Source organism: Erythranthe guttata, chromosome 6 (assembly GCF_056151865.1).
Source record: "Erythranthe guttata isolate IM_541 chromosome 6, IM_541, whole genome shotgun sequence".
NCBI lineage: Eukaryota > Viridiplantae > Streptophyta > Magnoliopsida > Lamiales > Phrymaceae > Erythranthe > Erythranthe guttata.
Window position 1 is genome coordinate 11886243 of NC_142538.1, and position 24627 is coordinate 11910869.

At 33.6% G+C, this 24627-nt stretch overlaps 2 protein-coding genes across 3 annotated transcripts; both read right to left on the bottom strand.

The window, feature by feature from the left end:
* Nucleotides 1-7982: 7982 nt before the first annotated feature.
* LOC105951214 (putative inactive receptor-like protein kinase At3g56050) lies at nt 7983-10001 on the bottom strand (the record flags this gene model as incomplete). The annotated part of the gene is made up of 3 exons (XM_012974601.2): nt 7983-8756; nt 9566-9698; nt 9798-10001. Coding segments are annotated over 3 exons (975 nt in total), but the record flags the coding sequence as incomplete, so codon positions are not given.
* A 7813-nt stretch (nt 10002-17814) lies between these two features.
* On the bottom strand, nt 17815-21220 carry LOC105951158 (putative methyltransferase PMT23). Of its 2 annotated transcripts, XM_012974546.2 has the most exons (8): nt 20570-21220; nt 19844-19993; nt 19468-19738; nt 19236-19346; nt 18973-19150; nt 18623-18865; nt 18349-18543; nt 17815-18225 (listed from the first exon to the last, which is right to left on the bottom strand). In XM_012974546.2, exons 1-8 carry the CDS (start codon nt 21044-21046, stop codon nt 18036-18038), a joined length of 1815 nt encoding a protein of 604 aa, XP_012830000.1. In that variant the 5' UTR covers nt 21047-21220; the 3' UTR covers nt 17815-18035. The 2 variants fall into 2 exon arrangements, with proteins under 2 accessions (XP_012830000.1, XP_088675983.1); XM_088819857.1 differs by lacking the exon at nt 17815-18225 and having other exon boundaries at nt 18345-18543; nt 20570-21129.
* Between the last annotated feature and the right edge of the window lie 3407 nt (nt 21221-24627).

Consider the following 24627-nt stretch of genomic DNA (forward strand, 5'->3'; position numbering starts at 1 on the left):
AAATGATTTCTTGTTATCGGGCAAAAGTATTGGATGTTCAAGTATGAAATATTGTCATGAATTTTGTCGTCTCAATCATGCTATATGATTCTATGTATTTTTCTATATGTGATGATCGATTTAATGTTTGAGATTCAAAGTGATGAAATCTGGTATATATTCTTTTGTCTCATGCTCTTAACATATTATTACTTATGCCTAATGTGATTGTATGAATTCCGCACTATGGATATAATTAGGTAATTAGTAATTAACTATCTCAGTCATTTCAAATTAGTTCGTGGAATTTGTATGAGATATATATACATGATAATTATGATTTATATCATGACAAGTTACACGGTTTTGGTTATCTTTTATACCAATATTACAGCATGCTATATGTCTTTAATGTTTGGCAAATTTACACTGTCTTGATTGCATGAAGACTTTGGTCAATCTCTAATTGAGAATTCTCGATTGACGCATAGTTTATTTGTCATATGTAATTTTATGACATAAGTATGGTAAGCAATATTTGGTTATTTTATATTCTTTGTCTAATGCAAGTCGTGAATAATGAAAACATAAATATGTACAAACATGCATTATATGATTTGTTAGACCAGAAGTTCTAATAAGTGGAAATGTTAATGAAACTGTTTTATGGATGTTACATTCCCATGAAATAATAATACTCTTTATTGTATTTGATTTGAGATAAAACACATGAGCAAATTCAAGTTCACCCAACTTAATGTATCTGGTGAAAGTTATATTAGTTGGAGAATGGATGTTAAGATCCATACGCTTAGTGGCCAGTTGAGAATGATTGTTTTCGATGATAATGTATTAGGTAAAGCCCAGAAGGCTGAGACTATGTTTCTGATTACGAGATAATTAGATGAAGTCCTTCGTTTGGACTATTCATCAAACAAGGGTCCCCATAAAGAATGGGATAACCTCACTAGTCGTCTTGATTACCAAAAGACAATACGCTTGCCTGAAGCAAGGAGCAAATGTTTATAAACGATTTGTATATGAACTTTAAAATCCGAATAGAGCTCAAAATCAGAACATAAATATATGTTTTATATATATAGTGGATCTAAGAATTGGTCGCTGTTGAGTGTAGATTTTACACTCAATACGTTTACTTTACGTGGATCTTTTGTTTAGATTTAATTATATTTGTGCTTTAATTGATTGATTTTGTGTTTTATAGGTGAAAAACGAGAATTAGGTGTCCATGAAGGAAAAAAGATCAAAAATAAAGGAAAAAGTTGCAAATAAGGAAACAAATCAAATTGGAAGAAGGAATCTCGCCACAGCTTTGACAGTGTCCACGATTTCGAGCATATCTCTCTCATACGAACTCCGAATTAGGTGATTTTGGCGGCATTGGAAAGCTAATTTCAAGGGCTACAATTCCTATTTACACAATATTCCAAAATTCGGACTCCAACATGGCGAAAATCGAAGAACAAGTCCTGATGGGGGAAAGTGGCGGAAATTGATTCCTATTAGATTTCTACTACTTCCTTATCAAGAAAAGCCTATAAAAGCAACATGTCTCTACACCATAAGCACGAAATTTTACACCACAAAATACGAAGAACGAAGATCAACGAAGACTCAAGCATAGTTTTTCTTATTTCTTTTATTTTTATCATAAGAATTACGAGTAGCTAAGCTTTTAATCTAGGATTTTATTGGAACCCTATGTGGTAATTTGAACCTATTTTTCTACTTTTATGCAAGTTTAATTCTTCGATTATTTCTTCTATCTTGATCTTATTTAGCGCATGAACGTAGCTAATTTATGTTGCTATTTGTTATTGTTAGAATTGATTGACAGATCGTTTTAATAATTAGAACAGGGATAGAAGAGCCTTCGAGTAGTTTTCACCGGATGAGTGTGTTAATTGCATGTATTATCGTAGACATATAGATAATACCTTAGGTAGCCGTTTACGAGACTTGTTATTTAATGCTTTATTTATACTAGGTTTGCATAGACATATAGTGAATCTTTTATGAATAATAGGCTTATAACGCAGCGACAACTGGTTATGAGTAATTTCGTGTCTTGGGTTAATAATCGAGAATCGTAACTTGCATGATAGGAGATTAATTGGGTGAAGAATTATCGCATAGGGGGAAGATAAAATCCTAGATCCGTTTTATATTGATATTTTCTCGTGTTTAATTGCTTTCTTAATTAGTTTAATTTATTTAGTTAATTAATTTGACAAACTTGCGTAGGCTGGATAAAAATCACAATTGTTAGGATTTGGTACTTAGGATTAAATAATTTGCGTATTCCCTGTGGGATTGACATCCGACTCTCACGAGTCTACTTTACTACTTGTTTGCGATACGTGCACTTGCGTGTGGGTATTTAGCACCCAACAGTCGCGCATCTGAAGTGCGAGGAACGTTGGGGCTGGAGATGCAAATAATAATGCACCAGCATAGACTGAGTTGGTAGAGGCAAATATTTTCTATGTATAGCCCGTCACTCAGCCTCCATACTTGGGCACATCTGACCAAATAACCCTTGTTGGGATATGATTGAATTGTTGATTTCATGCATTATGTTTATTTTATTACTCGGGTTTATTATTTTATTGAATTTCAACCATCTTACTTCATATGCTCATGTTATGAACCATATTCGTATTTTGATTATGTTTAGTTCATGCTCTGGATCATATATTTATGTCACTATGTGTTCTAAGTTAATTGTTATGTTATTCCGTGGTGTTTGCTTGATGAATTTACTTAGTACCTGAAGTACTTAATATATGTGATTAGATTTATATAACTCTCTAGACATGACATGTGGGGATAAATGTATGGCAGATAGTGCGACAACACATACTATCTTGAGAGTTAAGTCGTACTTTATTAATTTCATGTCTATTTGTAGCAAGACCTCTTTGATAACTAAATGAGGGACATGTAGTTTTGATAGATGGTTATGGTAATGTCCACATTATGTATCTCATGGCACAATTATGCCCATTGTAGTAGCTCATTTTTTTTCTATGATGATTCAATTCCTTTCTTGGAGGTAATCCAAGAAGATATATGTGAAATAAGTATCACCATCTATAACTTAAATTAAGAACCTTAGACAGGCGATCACTTACCCGCTCAAATTGCGGACTGTCACTTTGATGAGATTGTCTTCCCGCCGTTAGGGGGAGGAAATAACGTCCACACCAACGTTCCTGAAGAACGGCGTGAAGTCGTGTGAGACGACCCCACTATGTCTCATCAAGATCCCCTACTTCAGAGAATTGATATATAGATTAATAGATGATCCACACTAACGTTCCTGAAGAACGGTGTGAAGTCGTGTGGGACGACTACTAAATCTGCAAAGAATGTCAACACTAATGTTCCTGAAGAACAGCGTGAAGTCGTGTATGGCGAATAATGCCAGACTCATTCTATGGTTTGAAAAAGTGACGAGATCTTAAATAAGCCTGCAGGGATAGATGTCCTAGAAGGACAATGACGGGTAGGCCATCAATCCATGCTAACAAGTCTTGCATCCCTTACTAGGAAAGGGGGAGCGCAATGGGACCAAAGGATTCTCACCCCCGGAAGTGGATGAATGTCCAACAATCGAATCCGGTTAACACTAGTACAAATGGGATCCCACCTGATCCATCTCATAAACTAATTCCTGACTATGGATTCGTCCTGTAGACGAAGTTGGGGGACGCCTCGACATTAATATCCATTCCCGTGAATAGACAAAACTCGGTTAGTTATTCATGCATGAATGAGATGTGGTATTGGGATGATATGATCATCGATGATAAACTTCTCTACACAGTAGCTACTGAACTTTTTATCGAGTGATGATATAAAACCTCGATCAATTGATAAGCGTAAACAAATGGATGATGGCCGAAATGAAAACAAAAATCAATCCAAGCTGAATTTGATTCCTTGATAAAATGAAGAGTGTAGAGACCAGTAGTTCCATGGGATATAAGTGAGTACTCACAAAGAAAAGAAAAGAGATTGGGAGCCAAAAAAGCTCATCTCATACCTCAAACGAGATTGGGAGCCAGAAGATTCATCTCATGGCTCAAATGAGATTGGGAACCAGAAGATTCATCTCATAGCTTAAACGAGATTGGGAGCCAGGAGACTCATCTCATAGCTCAAGGAATGAAATGAGATTGTGAACCAGAAGATTCATCTCATAGCTCAAATGAGATTGGGAACTAGAAGACACGTCCAATATTGTCTATCTTCGTAAAAAGACTGACATCTAATCTTATGACCATGACTAAGTGTCGTGTGACATCTAATTTTATGACCATGACTAAGTGTCGTGTTCATCGTCAACTCAACTAATACATCATTACTAACAAAAGACTATAATCATGTAAATCGAATGTATCCATATCTTCTTTATCAACATTTATGTATATTTTTCTTCATCTATTCAGATAAATATAATTAAAACAAAGAATAACTAAAGAGAAAAAAAAAATGTGTATTCTCTGATAGCTTAAACGAGATTGGGAGCCGGGAGACTCATCTCATAGCTCAATCAATGAAATGAGATTGGGAACCAGAAGATTCATCTCATAGCTCAAATGAGATTGGGAACCTGAAGATTCATCTCATAGCTTAAACGAGATTGGGAGCCAGAAGACTCATCTCATAGCTCGAACGAGATTGGGAGCCAGAAGACTCATCTCATTGTACAATGATCTAAGAGCAAATGAGATTGGGAGCTCGAAGACTCATCTCATAGTTCAAGGATTTCCTCAGCAACCCGAGATTGATTTTAAAGAGGTATACTCTTTCATGGTGAATCTTATTAAATTCGTGGTCACAAAGTATCTTACGGGGATCTAGATACAAATATTTATATGAAAGTCCCTAAAGGACTATGTTTCCCCAAAACAATTAGTTCCAGACCACGGAACATAAACTTAGTTGGGTTGAGACGTTTACTTAAATTGAGGCTTGAAATATTCCGGAAGAATATGATAATATCCTAAGTGAGTAATTGCTCCGGAAGAGAATATGTGAACAATAATTGATTTTGATTGTTCCCATTACTACAATTTATGTTTAAGGACATGAACTTGATTTGGACTCCTGAAGAAATCAAGTAAGAGAAACTCAATTGTTGAAAATTTGAGTTCAAGATCAAAGATCTAAATGAGACTAATTTGTTGTCTCTGCCAACTTAAAATTTATCATGTCAATTATATTTATGTCCATCAATCAAATTACATCGAGAAGATGTTATGGATACAGAGAAATTATCGAGTAACACCTATGGGAGCTGGAAAGTGGAAAATGTCCAATGATTCATTCCGTCTCATGGAGCAGGACGAGGAAGTGTTAGCACCAGAAGTGCCATATGTAAATGCAATATATGCATTATTATGCTTAACTCCATGTACTCGATATGATTTAGCTTTTTCGGTAAATTTATATGATAGACTTATCTTACCTTACCGACACGCCATATGCATCAATGAATGAGGCGAAACTTGTGGTTTATATTGGCATTGACTAGAAGTCATATCCACAAAAGGCTCGTTCCCAATCCATGGTTAAGTATTGGGAAAATAACTATGTCTTGGGGTTCTATGAAATGTACCTCGGTTGTCACTAGATCAAATCATGCATGATGTTTGTTTCACAAGATAGTGAGTGAATGCACTTGGCCTGAAGCCATGATTAAGCATGTTCGAGATTTTTGTGAATTGGCTACCACAAAAGATCCTAAGAGATTGTATTTAACTGCATTGAGCAAATGAAGACGAGCTTCATTAAATGTGACAACTCCAAGAACATAGTTATGAGGTTTTCTTCAATCAACAATAATAAGAGCTCAAACAATAATGATTCAGTAGATCATGAAACATGATAACTACGCTGACTTATTCACTAAGTTTTCGCCTAAAGTCACTTTGGAAAAGTATGTTAAGGATGCTGACTTGCGTAGATTATACAAGCTCGCTCCCTTGTAGACATTAGGGAGAGTTAACTTGAGGGGGAGTACCCTGTAGGTACTCAGTATCCAGAAGATACCCGAGTGCCCTGTTGTACTCTTTTTCCTTCGTGCGAGGTTTATTTTTCCCACAGGGTTTTAGTTACTCGACAAGGTTTTAATGAGGCAACATTTGTTGATTGAAAAGATTGTGCGTTGTACTCTTTTCCCTAACCGAGATTGTTTTTTTTTTCCCAATGGGTTTTATGACTCGGAAGGTTTTAACGAGGCAACACAAAAAGCACAATAGTGGTTTGATAGGAACCCAAGGGGGAGTGTTGTAAATAGTATGGAATGTGTGGTTTCCTAACATAACCACTTGATGGTTTTCAACTTCCCACTAGTTTATTAACTTCCCATATCTATATATGGTGTTAGTGGCGATGTAACTTCTAGGTAACTTCCACATGTAACTCCTTTGTAACTTCCCGGTGGCTACCACCTATATAAATGAGAAACACTCCCTCCCCACGTATCCCAAAATTTTCTCTCTACGGATTATTGTTCTTTGCATTCTCTATTGCTCTCTTTGTCTTGTTATTTACATTCTTATGTATTACCACAAACATAAACCAAAGAGCTAGATAAATAGGACATTTTACAACACTTTGCATGTTTTAGTAAGATCTGAGGGTTTTGGGTGTTAAGGATTTTTTGAGAAGATGAAGAGACTTTTTTTAAGAATTTGTATGAAATGGGTTTGTGAAGAAGATAAAGTGGGTTTTGTTGGTGTGCTCTTGCACAAATGAATTTGTGGAGTTTTGTTATTGTGCATTTTGTATTTTATAAAGGGTATAATCGTCTTTTAGTAATTCATTTGGTGGAAAATTAAATTTGGGCTTCTCCTAAGTAATTTGTGAGATTGCATATAGTCGTCGTCTTTAATACCCTAACCCGACGAACTAAAACCAGATCGTGATTTCTCTTCTCTCTCAACTCTCGTTATCTTCTCTCTCTCGCCGCCCACCGCCACTTCCCCATCGCCTGCGCAATCTATGTCGTCGCGCCTCTTCACCGTGCCGGACCGCCAAATCGCCGCCTTGAATCTCCATAGCCGATCTAATCGGATCTTGCTCCAAGGTTTTATGGCTATTGTTCCTTGATTTTTTTGTGATATAGTTCTACAAAGAACGCCTCAGTGCCCTTGAGATATATTTTTCTTTTATAGATAGATTATAAATGTATGTATCCATTTTTTGATTGGATCCATTTGTGCTTGTTTGTGAACTTTTTTTTTTTTTTTTTGTTTGGATCTTTTCTTATGAACGTTTGTTGATATGTATGATTTTTATTTTTATTTATGTTCTTGGATCCGCTCCTCCTTCGGCCGCTCCTCGGAATTTGTGGAGTCCTCTGTCGTCGTCGCCGTGAGATTAGAGTCCAAAGTTAGGGAAGACGATAGATAGGAGTGGTTGTCGAGTTTTTGCTGCCGCCGCGAGATCTGAGGCCAAAGTAAAGGAATATTTATTTTTTGGGTACTTTTTTATTTGTTTCGATTTTTGTGTGTTTGTGGTTTGATCAATCGTTTTGAGTCCTCCACCGCCGCCGTATTCTGAGGTTAAAGTATATTTCTCCCTATTCTTCTATCTACTCTTGATCTCAGTCTGTTTTTTGGTGTAAATTTCGGTTGCAGCCAAAAAAGTCGATGTTGAAGAAGATGGGCAATAACAGGTCAATTAGAGAGAATAAACTATATAGTCATATGTAGTCATATACTTCAATGGTTTCTATTTCCATATGAACTACCATTTTGTTGTGTTTTAATCAATTGTGTAAGTTTTGTGAAGTTTTGATTGTTTTGAAATTTGAGGTTTTGTGTGTGGTCTTGAAGAAAATGAAATACATGCATGTTTGTTTTTTTATTTTTTATTTTTTTTGTGTTTGATCTTCCTTTCCATTAAGGGTATTAATGTTATTTTCTTTTATTTCTTTTGGTTCTATTAAATTTAGAGAAAAAATGTTCTATCAAAGAGCCGCCCCCAAAATTTAAAGAAAAAAATATAAAAAATACAAAAAGAACTTATGAATTTGAGCTCCTAAAAATCAAGCTCCAATTGGGAAGTGTCAAATGTGAAAAATCAAGTTTAATATAGCTGCATTTACCAAAATTGAAGGCCCCTAAAAACTCGATTTTTTCGGAGGCCCAAGACGGCAGCGGCCTTGCTCGCCTTGGCCTTGGGCTGGGCCTGGCCCCTAGTAGATGGAGTCTCAAGCTCTGTCAACCAAAGTGGCAACACTCTCGGGATTGCTTCATGGGGCTCTATACCCGTTATCACCCTCAACTTGGCCCAAACACCTTCCATATTCGGCCTCTCCATCGCTTTTGAATTAGCACACAATCTTATCACATCACCAATCTGTTGAAGTTGATCTTCCCTAAACGTCTTAAGGGTCGGGTCAACCATTTCTCTAAGCGGTTGTGTTCTGCTAAGATAATCCGAGGCCCAATCTCCAACCGAAAGACTACCCGCCGAGTATGGGAGCCTACCCGTAATTATCTCGAGAAGTACGATCCCAAAGCTGTAAACATTAGATTGCATATTTGGTTCATGAATCTCATCTAAGAATGCAAAGTCTGAAACCTTTGCAGCATAATCTTCGGAGAGATACACAGCTGAGGAATTCAGATTTCTATGGAATAATGGAGGGATCAATTGGTGCATGTGCTCTAGGCAGTATGCTATGCCCATTGCTATTCTCAATCTCATTTCCCAGTCCAAGTGTTCAGCTTCTCTTACTAAAATATAATCCATTAATATATCATAATCAAGGTTGTAAAAAGTGGTAATCGGGTTGGACGCGGTCAGGCACGGACTTACGATTAATCGGCGCGGTGGTGATTAATCGGTGATAAATCGGAAATAAATCGATTTTTAAAATTTAATATAATTTATTTCTAGATATTATTTATAAATACTCAAAACATAAATAAAAAAATATTTAAACATAGTTATATCACCATCATGTATATATCCTAATAACATAATAAAAGTTTAATAATAATAAGATCATAATATATAAATATTCTTATAAAATATAAATAAAAAAAACATTTTTTTTAATTTACATTTATTCTTGAATATTCCTGGCATACATCATTAGTTCTCTAAGAATAACAGTTAACATAAATAAAATAAAACATAAACTCATTTTTTTTTATTAAAATTCCAACTTTTATTTTGAATTGAAAAAAAAAACGATTTTTGACCGATTTTTGCCATCGAGTTTGACCTGCCTTAAAGGTTTGACCGCCTCAGACCGCCTAAAACCGCCTCACAGGCAAAAAACCGATTTTCCAAACATTTACACTAAAATCGTAAAGGTTTGGGACCGCCTCCGCCTCGGCCGATTTTAGAACACTGATCATAATAATTAGACGATGCACCAGTGTATTTATGTTACCAGTGTATTTATGTTGACACTTCAATTCAATATGAACCCAATAATATTTTTAATTTTTTTTTCATAAATCAGGAATAACAAAACAATAAATTGACACAAAATTTATGGACTTTACTATAGATGAACTTGTTTAATTAGACTCACAGTGTAGATGCTCAAAGAGAGTTTCATAAGGAGCATATTCGAAAACCAGCATCCTCGTGAAAGGCTCCTCTTCCGCACACGATCCAACTAGGTTCATAAAATTCTTGTGATTCACTTTTGATAGTGTGTCAATCTGAAAATGGCAATTAAGTGTTCAATTAATTGAAGTTCATGAATATGTAGTTATGTATGTATGCAGTACCGTACCGTTAATTGTCTCTATAAAAGTTACCTCGTCCCTAAACAGGGCTTCGAGACTATTTGACCAATCATTAGCAGAAGTAAATGCAATAGCTGCAACTGCTATCTCAACTCCGGTTGACAATGTACCCTTATACAAAGTGCCTAATGATGAAGAACCTATCACGTTGGTAAAATATTCACACGCAAACTCGACTTCTGATCTCTTGAAATTCAGGACACCTGAAATAAAAAATGTTTAGCAAAGAATCCCTACAACTACAAGGAGTAATATTGGCATGTGAATGTGATACTAAAACAAGTAATCATAAATAAATTATCTTCTAATCTTAATTAAGCCTTTCTCAACCCACTCATTTAATCCCAACTATTTATAAAGCATATTAAAAACTGATTGATTGATTCACGAGAAGACAACGACATAAAGCATAATGGCTAAATTGCAAATTTTATGTTGCCTATGATGGAATCAACAATTTGATTCCAGCATGTATCATTTTATTTAATTTTTGGCTAAAATCTTATTCACCCCGAATGGCTAATAAAACTTGTTTAAAAATACAAAATTACATAATTGCACTCGAAAATTGAAGGTAACTTTAGACAATTTTCAAATTGAAGGTATAAACCAGAATAAAAAGAGAATTAGATAAAATGGGAAGTGCCAACAATAGAAAGAAAAAAAAATGAAGTCAAAATACAGAAAACCCAAAAATAATTGGTACATGGTTAGTTTTAAGATAATAAGAATCTTAATTAGACACCCAAGATCGATATAAATCAGAGTATTGAGATACGTAGTTGGAGTGGAGGTATCATCTTCAAAACTGAAACGTGAACTGAAATCGCTGCTGAAGCTTTCGCAGAGCGCAAGGTGCCTAAGTTGAGAACAGCTGCAACCAACCTCTCCCAACTATCATACATCCTTGACATTTTTCAACACTACTCAGCTCCTTCAATTTTCTCTATAAATTTTGACTTTTTCTTGGATTTTTCAACACTCGCTCTACCAAGAATTTCCTTAAGTTCCATAAAAACTTTATTAGAATAAGGACCGGATGTTGATTGTATACTATAATATATTATTATAAGGAATCTTTACAAATAAGCCCATCAATCGGTACTTATTTATAAAGAGATCCATACAATAAACTCATTTACAAATAAGTACACAAATGGTCCAAATTTTTGTAAAAGGCTAAAATAGTCCGTCATACCCTTATGTGCTTCAATTTCATCATTAATTTAATTTAGGGCGAACGGCAAAAAGGCCCATCACAAGGGACTTAAATGCACATTGGTTCCCAAAAAAACAGTCTTTCAAATAAACTAATCCCCATATCTTTAGTAAAATACCCTCCATAATATAATACTTATCAATTCCATCCATTATGCACTAACTTCCTTAATATTACACATTGACCCCGAATTTAAACAAATATATCACATTAACCCCCAAAATAATAATTTTTTGAAAAAATATTTTTTTTTCCAGAAAATAATTTTTTTTCTGAATTTTTTTTTTCCAGCCAGATTCCGGTGTTGACTTTTTTTTTTGTTTTCTTTTTCGAAAACTTTTTTTTCTGAAATTTTTTTCAGCCGGTTAACCACCGTTGACCGCAGGTCTCCGGCGTTGACTTTTTTTTCTTAGAAAAAATTATTTTAATTAATGTTACTATCTTGGCTACTAAATTACTGTCTCAGACAGTAATATTACTGTTTGGGACAATAATATTATGAATATTATTTTCCCGAACAGTAATATTATTAATATTACTGTATGAAACAGTTAAATTACTATAGGAGACAGTAATTTAGCAGCAAAGACAATAATATTAATTAACAAAAAAATTTTAAAAAAAACACAAAAAAAAAGTCAATTAACAGTTAAATTACTGTCTCCGACAGTTAAATAACTGCTGGAGACAGTAATTTAGCAGCCAAGACAGTAATATTAATTAAAAATATTGTTTTTAAGAAAAGAAAAAAAAGTCAATTAACAGTTAAATTACTATCTCCGACAGTTAAATAACTGCTGGAGACAGTAATTTAGCAACGAATACAGTAATATTAATTAAAATATTTAATAAAAAAAATCAATTAACAGTCAAATTACTGTCTCCGACTGTTAAATAACTGCTGGAGACAGTAATTTAGCAGCCAAGACATAATATTAATTAAAATATTTTTAAAGAAAAAAAAATCAATTAACAGTTAAATTACTGTTTCCGACAGTTAAATAACTCTTGGAGACAGTAATTTAGTAGCCAAGACAGTAATATTAATTAAAATATTTTTTTAAGAAAAAAAAATTATTTAAAAAAAAAAAAAAAAAAAAAAACACTGGAGACCGGCGGTCTCCGGCGGTTGACCTACCAGAAAAAAAAAATCAAAAAAAAAAAAGTCAACGCCGGGTGATTTTGGTATATATAAAAGGATTTTCCTTATTTGCAAATAAGTTTGAATGAACTCGATTTATTTGAAAGACAAAAAAGTTGGATGCCCTCTTTTAATTAAGTGCCCTTGTCATGGGCCTATTTGCCATTTGCCCTTTAATTTAACCTCAATTTGACCCTAAATTTCACAAATTATTCAATTTTTACCCAAAATACATTTTTATGGACAAATTCGTCTGTCACCGCCGTTGACCGCCGGTCTCCGGCGTTCACTTTTTTTTCGGCGGTTCCCGGCGGTTACTTTTTTTTTTTTTCCGCCACCGGTTTCTGGCGTTGACTTGTTCGAATTTTCTTTTTTTTTTCTTTCTTTCTTTCTGTAACATTTTTTGATTCGTTTAAACATCAATATTGCTGTGATTGACAGTAATATTAACTATATTACTGTTAAACACAATAAAATTAACTACACTACAATTTAATACAGTAATATTGCTATATTAATCTCTAGCACAGTAATATTAATACAACAAACCTCATTATTATTGTGTAATAGAGTAATATTACTATGTTGATCGTTCAACAAATGTAAACATAATAAAAAGCCGAAAGAATTAATATTACTGTAAGTGACAGCAATATTACTATAACAACAGTATTATTACCGTCAACCACAGTAATATTACAATAATAGATAGTAATATTATCACGTTACTCCGTGAATAACTCAAACAAACAAAAAACTCAAACAAAATAATAATATTGATGTGGTAGACAACAATATTACTCTAACAACAGTAATATTACCGTCAATCACAGTAATATTATTGTGTTTACAAGTAATATTACAATAATAAACAATAATATTATTATGTTACTCCGTGAATAACTCAAACAAAACAAAAAACCCAAAAAATAATAATATTGATGTGGTTGATAGTAATATTATTGTGTTTACATTTATTTTACCATCAACGACAGTAATATAATTACGTTGACTTGTTAACAAATCAAACAAAATTAAAAAAAAAATAACATAAAAAAATAATAATAATATTACGTTAATCTACTGTCAACGGCAGAACAATTACATAAATGTATTGTCTACGGCAGTACAATTACGTTAATGTACTGTCATTGACAGTATAATTACGTCAATTTAATGTCAGTGACAGCACAATTACGGTCAACGTTTAGCGGCGGACGTAAAAAAAAAAAAAAAAAAAAAAAAAAAAAAAAAAAAAACACTAAAAAAATACTAAAAAAAATCAACGCCAGAGACCGTCGGAAACCGGCGAAAAAATCCGGAAGAATAAAAAAAAAAAAAAGTCAACGCTTGAAACCGGCGAAAAAATCCGGAAAAAAAATAATAAAAATAAATAAATCGAAAAGTCAACGCTGGAATCCGGTGGCAAAAGAAAAGTTTTGAAAAAAAAATTTGAAAAAAAAAGTCAAAATTGGATTTTTGTGGTCAAAATTGGATTTTTATGGACAAAATTGATTAAATTGGGGTTACAATTAAGAATTGGGTAGAAAGAGTTGGGGGTAATATTGTCATATACATGAATGTTTCATTTATTTATAATAAATATTAAAGGGATGGGTTTATTGATGAAAGATATATAACCCCTAAACCTAAAATAATAAAGATGTTTGGTTAGGAACATATGCACAAAAACCCCTTATTATAATATGCACACATTATATTTATTGGGTCTATTAGTGAGAACCCCATCTAGCATTATTTTAATGAGAATGGGTCCAGCTCCTTTTTCTTTATTAGTGAGAGACCCATCCTTTTTTTTTCTCAAATTTACCCTTCATTTATTCGCTACCTATTATACACTACTTTCATGCACTTTTTATTTTTTATTTTAATTTTAATTTTCGTTATTTATTTATTTCTTATCTAACAAATAATATTTTTTAAAAAATATATTTTTTTTAAATTTTTGTTATATCTTTTAAAAATATTTTTTTACTATATTTTTTTTTCTTCAGTTAAAACAACTATATTTCATAAAACAACTATTATTAAAAACAACTATTATTAAAACAATTATGATTAAAACAACTATATATCTCCAACAACTTTCATTTATCAAAATCAACTATTTGTTAAATTAACTATTTGTCAAAATCAACTAAAAAGTAATAAAAACAACTATATTGTTGTACAAAAACAACTATATTGCTGTACGAAAACAACTATATATCTGTAAATAACACCAACACAATTTCACAAAAAACAACATCCATTATACTACTGATTGAACACAAAATTAGCCTTCAATATAAGAATTCAACCAAAAACTCCAAGTAAGAAAAATGTGATTCGAGAATTGGGTTCCAATAAAAAAAAATCAGAGAAGAAGAATAACAACAACAATAAAACAATTTTGGCGGTGGTCTCTATTGAAATCTCAGACGCAATATGAACACTATCGCCGCTGCATAGTCTCGTCATTCTCCCAGGCGAAAACCCTAACGCAGTCCTTGACGAGAGAATTCCAGGCGTGAAGACCGCCTTGTTTTCGCGGCGGTGGAGGGAGCAACGCCGTTGGAAGAAGAGAGTAGACGGCGACACAAAGATCGAAGAGGGTTGGAGGTGGTGGCGGCGGTGGCGCAGAAATGGAAGAAGTTGGAGGTGGCCGTCTGTAGAGAGAAAACAGAGAAGAGAATAGGGGAAATAGAGAGGACGTGAAATAGGTTTTGTTATTTTAAATATAACATAGAAGGGCAAATTAGATATATTAGTCACGTGAAAATACAATTTTAATTAAAAAAAAATTATTTAATATAAGGTGGGGGGTTCTCACTAATAATCAAAAGAAGGTTATATCCATCTTAATATAAGTAAATGAGTTGGGGGGTTTTCACTAATTATCCCATATTTATTAGACTAAATTACGGCCACCCTGACGTAAGATAAAATTACGAAAAAAACCCCTCTTATTTGCATAATTATAGGCAGCCCCTCAACTATGTATTTTTTACGAAAAAATTCCCTCCAGTTGGTAAATTTGGGGCCGGTTATTCATTAAATTGTACCGAAATTTCGGTGCGTTAAAATTTCATACCATTTAGCGTCCGGTTCGATAAATAAGTGGATACCAAAAGTAAAAATATTTAAAACAATTGATTTTTATTTTATTTTTTTATATTAATTATAGTTTAAATACTACATAACTTTACATATATATATATATATATATATATATATATATATATATATATATATATATATATATATATATATATATATATATATATATATATATAATAATAATAATAATAAACTGTATCACACCTAATTAACGGTTTGGTAATCGGCATATACCGAATTTCGTTAGATTCGATTCTATCGATTTACCGACCGAATAAACACCCCTAGATAAATTTGATATAGTAAAAGTGAAATACATAATTGAGGGGTGATTGTAATTATGCGAACAAAAGGAATTTTTCGTAATTTGATCTTATCTCAGGGGTGGCCGTAATTTGCTCTATTTATTATACCTAAAGTGTAGATAAATCATGTGAACAGTACATCCATATGTATTTATTCCTTTAATTTTCGGCAACGACTATATGCAATTGCACTCAAGTACTACGTGCATACGACCTTCTATGTCTATTGTTCCCTAGGTTTGAAGACCTCACTACCGTTATCATTCCTAGTCGCCTACCAACTTCGTGCATCCATGTGACTAAATTGTCTCATGTTGCAAACTCGTCATAGGTGGTAAATTCATGTCCATAATCCAAAGTTAATTCCGTACATCCATTAACTCCACTACATGTGCTAGGTGCAGTAGTCTGCAAGAAAGACCGTGAATTTATTTAAAAAATCGTAAGATCAAAAAATCGACATCACAGTGTCGATTTTTACATAAAAAAAAATTATGTTGACTTTTATCAAAAGAATCGACACTTGAACGTCGATGGTTTGCAGAAAAAATATACAACACCTGAATATGCTGAATCTTTTGACTCTTCCCTGACTAATCTAAAATGTTTTAACTGTACCTCTCTTCCTAAAACATATGATTTATTTGAGGGAGAAGAAGAATTATGCAATGAGGAGGAACTGATGTCTCTTTGCAAAGAATTATATAGTGACTGGATTAAGAAAACTTAAATGCTTGAAGATCTGAACAAGGAAAATAACTCCAAAAAGAGAACAGTCACTCAGTTATTTATATTCTGCTTAAAACTTGTGTTATTTATATTCTGCTGCACAATCTTTCTCGATACAAGTTTTGTCTATTTTGTTTATAGACTTTTGATTTTATACAAGTTATATTTAAATTACACGAATTCGGAGGCATTGAATTATTTCAATAGGTTTCATCCTTATTAATAATTATTTGTGTTATAATTGATACTATTGGAAAAATTTGACGATTTGGAAAGTTTTAAAATTTGGAGGTTGAGAAGATTTGGAAAAAGGTCAAAGGGTTTCTTAACAAATGAATTATTTCGCACTGTAACTAGAGAAAAATACACTGCGAATAGTAAGCCCCTTTCTTTAATCATCAACACATCTTTCAAATATAATTTAGGGCTAAATACAGTTTGCACCCTTAAAGTATAGGGTTGGTAACACTTACCCCTTAAAGTTACAAATGTAACACTTATCCCCTCATTAATGAATTTAATGGTAAAACTTTGACTTTGAATGATATGGATTTTTTTCTTCCCAGAATGTCCTTCTAGCCATTATATAAATAATGAATATGTAATAAAAAAATATTCGGCAACCTTTCAAAAACTTAATTTTATTATTTAAGTATTGCAAATGAAAAAAATTGAATTTTAGTTTCAATTTTGTTTTGCTTTATGTTCAATAAAAAAGTGAACAAGTATTCGAATTTTAATTATAATTTTATAGTTTATCTAGTTATTTTAATGAGTATATGACTCTAATATAATAATCTCACTTTTTGCTTCTGAGAAACACAAAATGTATTCAAAAGTTAAAAAGAAATCATAATTTGAACGTCTAAATATTTAAATATTTTTTATTGAAAGTTATATTTAAGTAACTGAAATAAATTTTAAAATCAATAATTATTATAAAAAAAAGTTGGACGTTAAGTCTTGAAAATAATTTTTTTTCTTGCAAATGTTTAACGTATTTTATATTTTTTTTTTAAATAATTGAGATTTTTATTTATATGAGACTAATATAGTAATTAAAATGTGGAGTTAAACTTAAATCATTTTTTTTTAATAATTATTGTATTTTATAAAATTTATTTTTTGAAATATTTTTTAAAAGATATTATTATAGATGCATCAATATAATAGCTAGAATGACATTTTGAGAAGAAAAAATGCTACATCATTCAAAGTCAAAGTTTTACCATTAAATTCATTAATGAGGAAGGTAACTATTACATTTTTAAGTTTAAGAAAATAAGTATTACCAACCTTATACTTTAAAGATGCTATTTAGCCCTATAATTTATGTTAGTTGTACTTGTACATGTGTACAGAGATGTGAATGTATTGTAAAAGAATCTTCACTTTTTTCCAACCAAAACGCAAAAGATGATGTCTTGTTAAATAAAATTTCAAAGCAAGGGTTGAAGCATTATAAATTACATTTAAATTTAGGGCAATTGACATACAAGTACATGACACATTGACTTAATTAAAAAATGATCAAAATGATTCTCGTTTGATTCAAATTGTGTTCATGTAAAAGAATACATATACCTGAGAAACCCAAAACGCAACAGTTCACAAAAATACCTATATTATTTGCAAACAATGAAAGATGACGAACATTTTCCGTGAAGATTGAAGAAGGCAAAGATTATACATCGTAAAATAATATAAGGGATCATCGGATTCTCTGACGCTCGGGTTTACTTATCTGGCCGCCAAAATCCTTTCTTACCAACAAGAAACTGATCTTGATGTACATTTACGGACCAGTGAAGGGATTTCAAAATGGGCTTCATCTTTGCAATTATTTCCATGCTGTCTTGAACTAGCAGATATCCACCTGGTCTCGCTATCCGATCCATCTCTGCAGCTACTTCAATTATATCGCATCTGACAAAATATAATTGCTCAATCAAATCAGCTCAAGTAATTTATGTGCAATTTCAAGAAAATATTATTATGATTATACGAAACTGCACATATGGATGAAATGAGTGAGTGGTTGGTTACTACCTCTTGGTCAAGTTTCCTAAGAGGAAACTGGAATGCAGAAGATCAAATGTTCGAGGATATGTATTAAAAGATTCACACCAGTCATGGTAAGTTCCAATCAGCCCTCTATCGAAAATGACTGATAGAGTATCTGGTTCGTGAACGGGAACGACATTCATCACCCACAGTGGTAGATTAATCAGTGCAGCACCAAACCTGCAAACACCATGAAAAATATTACAAAATAAATTCCTGAAATTTTCAAGAAAACAAAAGCCTTTTTTATGTAACTTACCCTCCATAACCTGCATTCATATCGATAACGTTCCGAACACTAGACCAATTAATATCAAGACCACCAATATAAACCTCAGAGACTAGTGCAGACCAGTGTGTGGTGTCCCCTTTGAAGGTTTCTTCGGCATCTGGCTCGGAAGAGAGGCTTTGTGGTTTATCGCTTAGCCTTTCCGGCCAGAGTGATGGCCATTTGTTCGAGTCACCTACAATTGGCACAAGACAACTATCCAGAGGCACATACCTATTTGCAGGAGCGAGCGAAAAATGATAAGGGTTTACGATCCAAATAACTACACTAAATATAATGAACATAAATTGAATTTTTTTCACACAATAAATAGTAAATACCATGAATGATTATTGGGCCTACTCGACAGATCACAAAGAGGTGGACTATTCTCTTTTCGATTCTGATAACAGGAAGATGAGATGGGCTTTTGGAAAACAACTAGCCCAATATGCATATCGCTAGCGTAAGTCTTTGCCACTATGCTCCAGCAAATTGATTCTGATAGAGCTACCATAGCTGCAATATCGAAAAAGTGTTGACATTATATGGATCAATTGATAATTCGTTTCACTAGTATATAGTGGGGGTTTTTTTCACTAACATTTCCAGACGTTCTGATGTTTTTCATCGTCTTTATAAACTGGTGTGGCTGACCATATAAAATATCCTCCAGGCCTAAGAATTCTGTTCAGTTCCATCAAAGGCTTTCCACCTGCAATTTTCATTTATTACCCAAAATTATTATCTTTTTTGTAGGAAAAAATAGGATTAATGTAGAGAGAGAGAGAGAGAGAGAGAGAGAGAGAGAGAGAGAGAGAGAGAGAGAGAGGTACCATCTCCATCCCAGTGAACGCGGCACCTAGCACAGTGAATCATATCAAAAGAGTTATCGGGAAAAGTGAGCCTTTGTGTACCGATGACTGAGAGTGTAGCTGGAATTCCCCTTTCAAGAGCAAACTGAATTTGAGCTTCGTGTTCATCCTTTGGGGCAAAAGACATCGTAATTACATTTCTGTCCAGCAAAGCACCACCAAAGCTAGCAACTCCACACCCAACGTCTAAAATGACCCTCGTTTTCTTCCCCCATTCAATCACTGGTAATGTCTGGAGTAAATAATAAAACATTAAATACCTGATTGAATATCTCCACGGTTGGAGTGAATAAAAATCATGGACAGACAAGATAATAAACTTTCAAAGTAAATCAACCTTTTCAATAGACTCGATGTAAAAATTGACTCCATTCTTGAATTGTGTGCCTCCACCAGGAAAAATAAAATAATCATCTGATTTCACAACCCAACGCTGGTCCTTCTTATACTCGACAAGCTTAGGATGAGGGACGTTACTGTACCATACCTGAGAATAAATGAAATCAAAACATGTTATACAACAAAAGCGGCCAACTAATGAAGTAGCAAATGGTGATACCTTAGAAGCAACACTAGATGTAATACACCACAACCATTGCCAAGAAAAATCAAGCTCGTAAATTCAAACTCCCAACAAGTAACCATAATGTATTCTCAAACCATTAAACCACACATTGTATACATAATCAATCGGTTGCAAAGTCCATCAAGCTCAAGACAAAGAATTTGGATCGTGAATCAATCCACTATAGGTTGTTTTTCAGGAAAATAACAATCAATCATTGTAGACGGAAAATAAACAAAATCGAATAATTGAATCCAGAAAACATAAAAAAAAAAAAAAAAAAAAAAAAAAAAAAAAAATTGATAGTCAAAATTGTTATAGTCAATGATACATACATTTATGTATGTGGCATCACATAGCATAATAGGATACAAATTGTGTGAAGATCAGGTGCAACAGTTGAAGAGGTTCTTGATCCATGAAACTTGGGGAAGAATAATAATGAAAAAAAAAAAAAAAAGAAAATAAAGCTTACCAAGAAAGAATGAATGGTCTCACCATATCCCGGCTCTTAGGCCACGGAACTGGAAGCTGATAACCTTGAGGCAGAGGAACCAAACACCTTGGAGTTGGTTCAGGGCAATGCCTCTCCCTGTGTTCCATCCGCTTTCGAGAGGGCAATGATTTGATCACTTTCCAATTATCCAAACATGGTATGTAATCAACAACACCAGGACCCGTACACAGCTCCCAATCCACATCCACCACCTGATTATTATCATCGTAATCGTCGGTATTGTTTGAGGCATTGGTATTATTGGTGATCGGTGCAGAGGAAGTGTTCGACGAAATGACAGTAGTTGGGGGAGGTGGATATGTGGTGGAAAAGGGGAGATTGGTGGTGGTGATGGGAATTAATGGGGACTGTTGTGAGGTGGAGATGAGGATGAGAGTGACGAAGATTAGTAGAAGGAAGAATGCAAGTATGAATGGGTATTTCCTCTCTTTCAATATGCTGGGCACTGTTATCGCCATTCTTCCTCCAATTCTCGATTCTTCGGGATCGACAGAGAGCTGATGAGAGAGAGAGAGAGAGAGAGATAGCTGATGAGAGAGAGAGAGAGAGAGAGAGAGAGAGAGAGAGAGAGTGGGGAAACAGATGGAAGAAGGGAGATCCGATTTGGTGAGAATTGATTTGAAAATGAAATGTGGTTGATGATGGATGGGGGTAGGAGACACACATTTAAGATGACTGACGACGATTGGTTTGGTGGGCCAGTGCGATGGTGGGTACTCAACGGTGGGGATTGGGATTGGCCATTGGGGAATATTAATATCTAATTCAGCAATTATATTAAATTATAGATAATAACTCTCCTCTTTGCGACTAGTTTAGTTGAGTGAAATGTGCCTCTCCAAATTGGGTCTCTAAATTCTGTTTTGGACACTCAAATGGAAACCCAGTAAAATTTTAAAGTCTCTAAAAAAAATTCTATAATGAGAGGGCTCTATAATGTTTGAGTCTCTAAATCATGTTACGGATTATTTAGTAATTTGTTTATGGCTCAAGTTTTATTCATATACGAGATTGTAGACAGTTAAATTTTATTTGAACAATCTTAATTATTTTTAATACATATTTTGATCCTAAAAATGAAAATTTCTGAAAATATATGAAATATTGAACTACAACCGTTGGATATGATTTTCAATTGATCTCGCCCATTAAATTATTATCTAATTATCTTATTCACAGTCTCCTCCATGAAAAAATCTGAAAATATCTGAAATATTGAACTACAACCATTGGATATGATTTTCAATTGATCTCGTCCATTAAATTATTATCTAATTATCTTATTCACAGTCTCCTCCATGAAAAAATCTGAAAATATCTGAAATATTGAACTACAACCATTGGATATGATTTCAATTGATCTCGTCCTTTAAATTTTTATCTAATCATCTTGTCCACATCTTGATGATCTTCTTCAGATTTTCATTATCTTATCCAACTATAATCCATTAGATTGAATTTTCATGTTCAATCTTGGTCATCCAAATCTTCTCTATTATCTATTCATTTTCTTATATAATGTTACTCCTCACCCCTTACACAATCACCACACATTCTATACACAATCACCTCACATTCTATATACAATCCAGCTTCTGTTTCAAAAATAAAATGGCACAATAAGGAAGTGATAATTCCTCCTCTGACGACGACAACCAAGGCCACACAATGATGACGACGATGTACGTGGAATACCAATCACATATGTTGGTTTCACAAGGAAAGTGCAAAACACAACACGGAGGAACAACATCACGTCGGACTTCCATAGAAAGGGATCGAAGAGTTGGGCATGAGGGACTTATGAATGATTACTTTGTAGATCGTCCTTTATATCCTCCTGAATATTTTCGAACTAGAAATTGTATGAGGCGTGAATTATTTTTACGAATTATGAATGATATAGTGAATTTTGACGATTACTTTAAGCAAAAGCCGAATGCCTCCGGAAATCAAGGTTTCTCACCCCATGTTAAGATGACAGTTGCACTTCGTATACTCGCTTACAGATATTCTGTAGATGCAATTGACGAGTATCTAAAAATAGCAGCGAGCACATCTTCAGGTACTTTGAAGCATTTTTGTCGTGCTGTCAATGCAGTGTATGGAGAGGAGTATCTTCGATGACCTAACAATGCAGACATGGTTAGACTATTTAGAAAAGCAGAGCAACGGGGATTTCCTGGAATGCTAGGAAGTGTGGACTGTATGCATCGGGAATGGAAAAATTGTCCCACCGCTTGGGCTGGTACATACTCTGAGCGCCATGGCAACCCTACAATAATACTTGAAGCCGTAGCATCATATGATACTTGGATTCGGCATTCATACTTTGGTCCATCAGGTGCCTGTAATGATCTTAATGTATTATATAGCTCACATATATTCAATGATGTCGTTGAAGGTCTAGCCACAGATATTCAATTTACTATAAATGGTAGAGTATACAAGTAAGGATATTATCTAGCAGATAGTATATATCCATGTTGGTCAACTATTGTTCAAGCAATTCCCGATCCACAAGGACGCGATAAACAATTATTTACGAGGTTGCAAGAGGCATATCGAAAGGATGTTGAAAGAACTTTTGGCATTCTCCAATGTCGATTTGAATTTATTACAGGACCTTGTCGATTATGGCACAATGCACAAATTGGTGAAGTTATGAAATATTGTATAATTCTTCATAATATGATCGTGGAAAACAACCGCAATCAAGAAGGTGACGATTATATCGAGCACGTGCAGCAGCAACCTGTTGAGCGAGACCCGATAACGATTGCAGAATATTTAAGCAACCGTGTCGGACTTACAGATACAACTCGCTATTTTATGCTCCGAAATGATCTCGTCGAGCATGTCTGGAACGAGTACCGAGAGGGAAATTTGAATGTTTAATTTTTATCGTTGTAATCATGTTGTAAGATGGTTATTCATTGTCTTGTTTTTCTGTTTTGTTCATTGTATTTTAAAGGATATTTGGGTCAACCATATTAATCCTCGTTTTAGTTGATCGTCTATAAACTCAATATTTGAAATTATATATAAAAAATATTAACTGTTGTAAATAATATGGTTGTGGGGTTTCCTAACATAACCACCCAACTCCCCACTAGATCACTAACCTACCCATGTCTTCCCATTATGTATTAGTGGTAGAGTAACTTGTTTTGTAACTTCTCTTGTAACTCCCGGTGGTTTTTCACCTATATAATGGAATTCTCCCTCCCCCATATTTACACCCTTATTAATCTCTCTACGGATTTTTGTCTTTGCATTCTCTCTCTATCTTTTATATTGTTGTCATACTTTATTTTCCACCATCATCAAACCAAAGAGCAATACCATTAGGGCGATTTACAACACGTTATCAGCACGAATTGCTCGCGGTGATCGTGGAAGAACAATTGTTCGTGGGGCTAGAATACTTGGAGAAATTGTGAGCGTGGTTCGTTTGTAAAACGGTGATCTACTTTCGTAGAACGTATAATCTTCTCTATAGTATCTGAATTTTATCAATTTTCAAGTAAGCCTTAACCCCTTGAAATTCTTTATTATATGAATGCATGTTAGATAAATTCGAATTAGCATGAAAAGTTGTGTAGCATATTTATTTGATGTCATTTGATATTTGTTTGAAAATCTCGGTTGATGTTTCGAGTACTGTATGATTCATGAATAGATTGTTATATGAGTTGTACTTTGTTGGTGAATGAAGATAAGAAGTTTATGAATTAATCTGTTTGTCAAGATGAGTAATATGTAATATTCTTGTAGAATTATTTCACTATGAATATTCTGCGTACATGTTTGGACATTTAATGTTATATGACCAGTGAATAAAATCATCCATGTGAATATTCTGTGTGCATGAAACAATCGGTTTGTCTAATAATCATGAACTGATTGAAATATATGTGAATTCTATGCGAGTCATATATGCTATATGTGGTTGTATCACGGCATATGCAAATTTCATGACATAAAAGTAATACACAATAATTTGATTCGCATGTATTCTTTGTCTATGTACGATAGG

Coding starts and splice junctions, on each gene's coding strand:
- LOC105951158 (XM_012974546.2), bottom strand. CDS start 21,046: ATGGCGATAACAGTGCCCAGCATATTGAAAGAGAGGAAATACCCATTC. Junction 18,866..18,972: donor AGGCCCAATAATCATTCATG/GTATTTACTATT, acceptor TCCTGCAAATAG/GTATGTGCCTCTGGATAGTT. Junction 18,226..18,348: donor TTAGGAAACTTGACCAAGAG/GTAGTAACCAAC, acceptor ATATTTTGTCAG/ATGCGATATAATTGAAGTAG.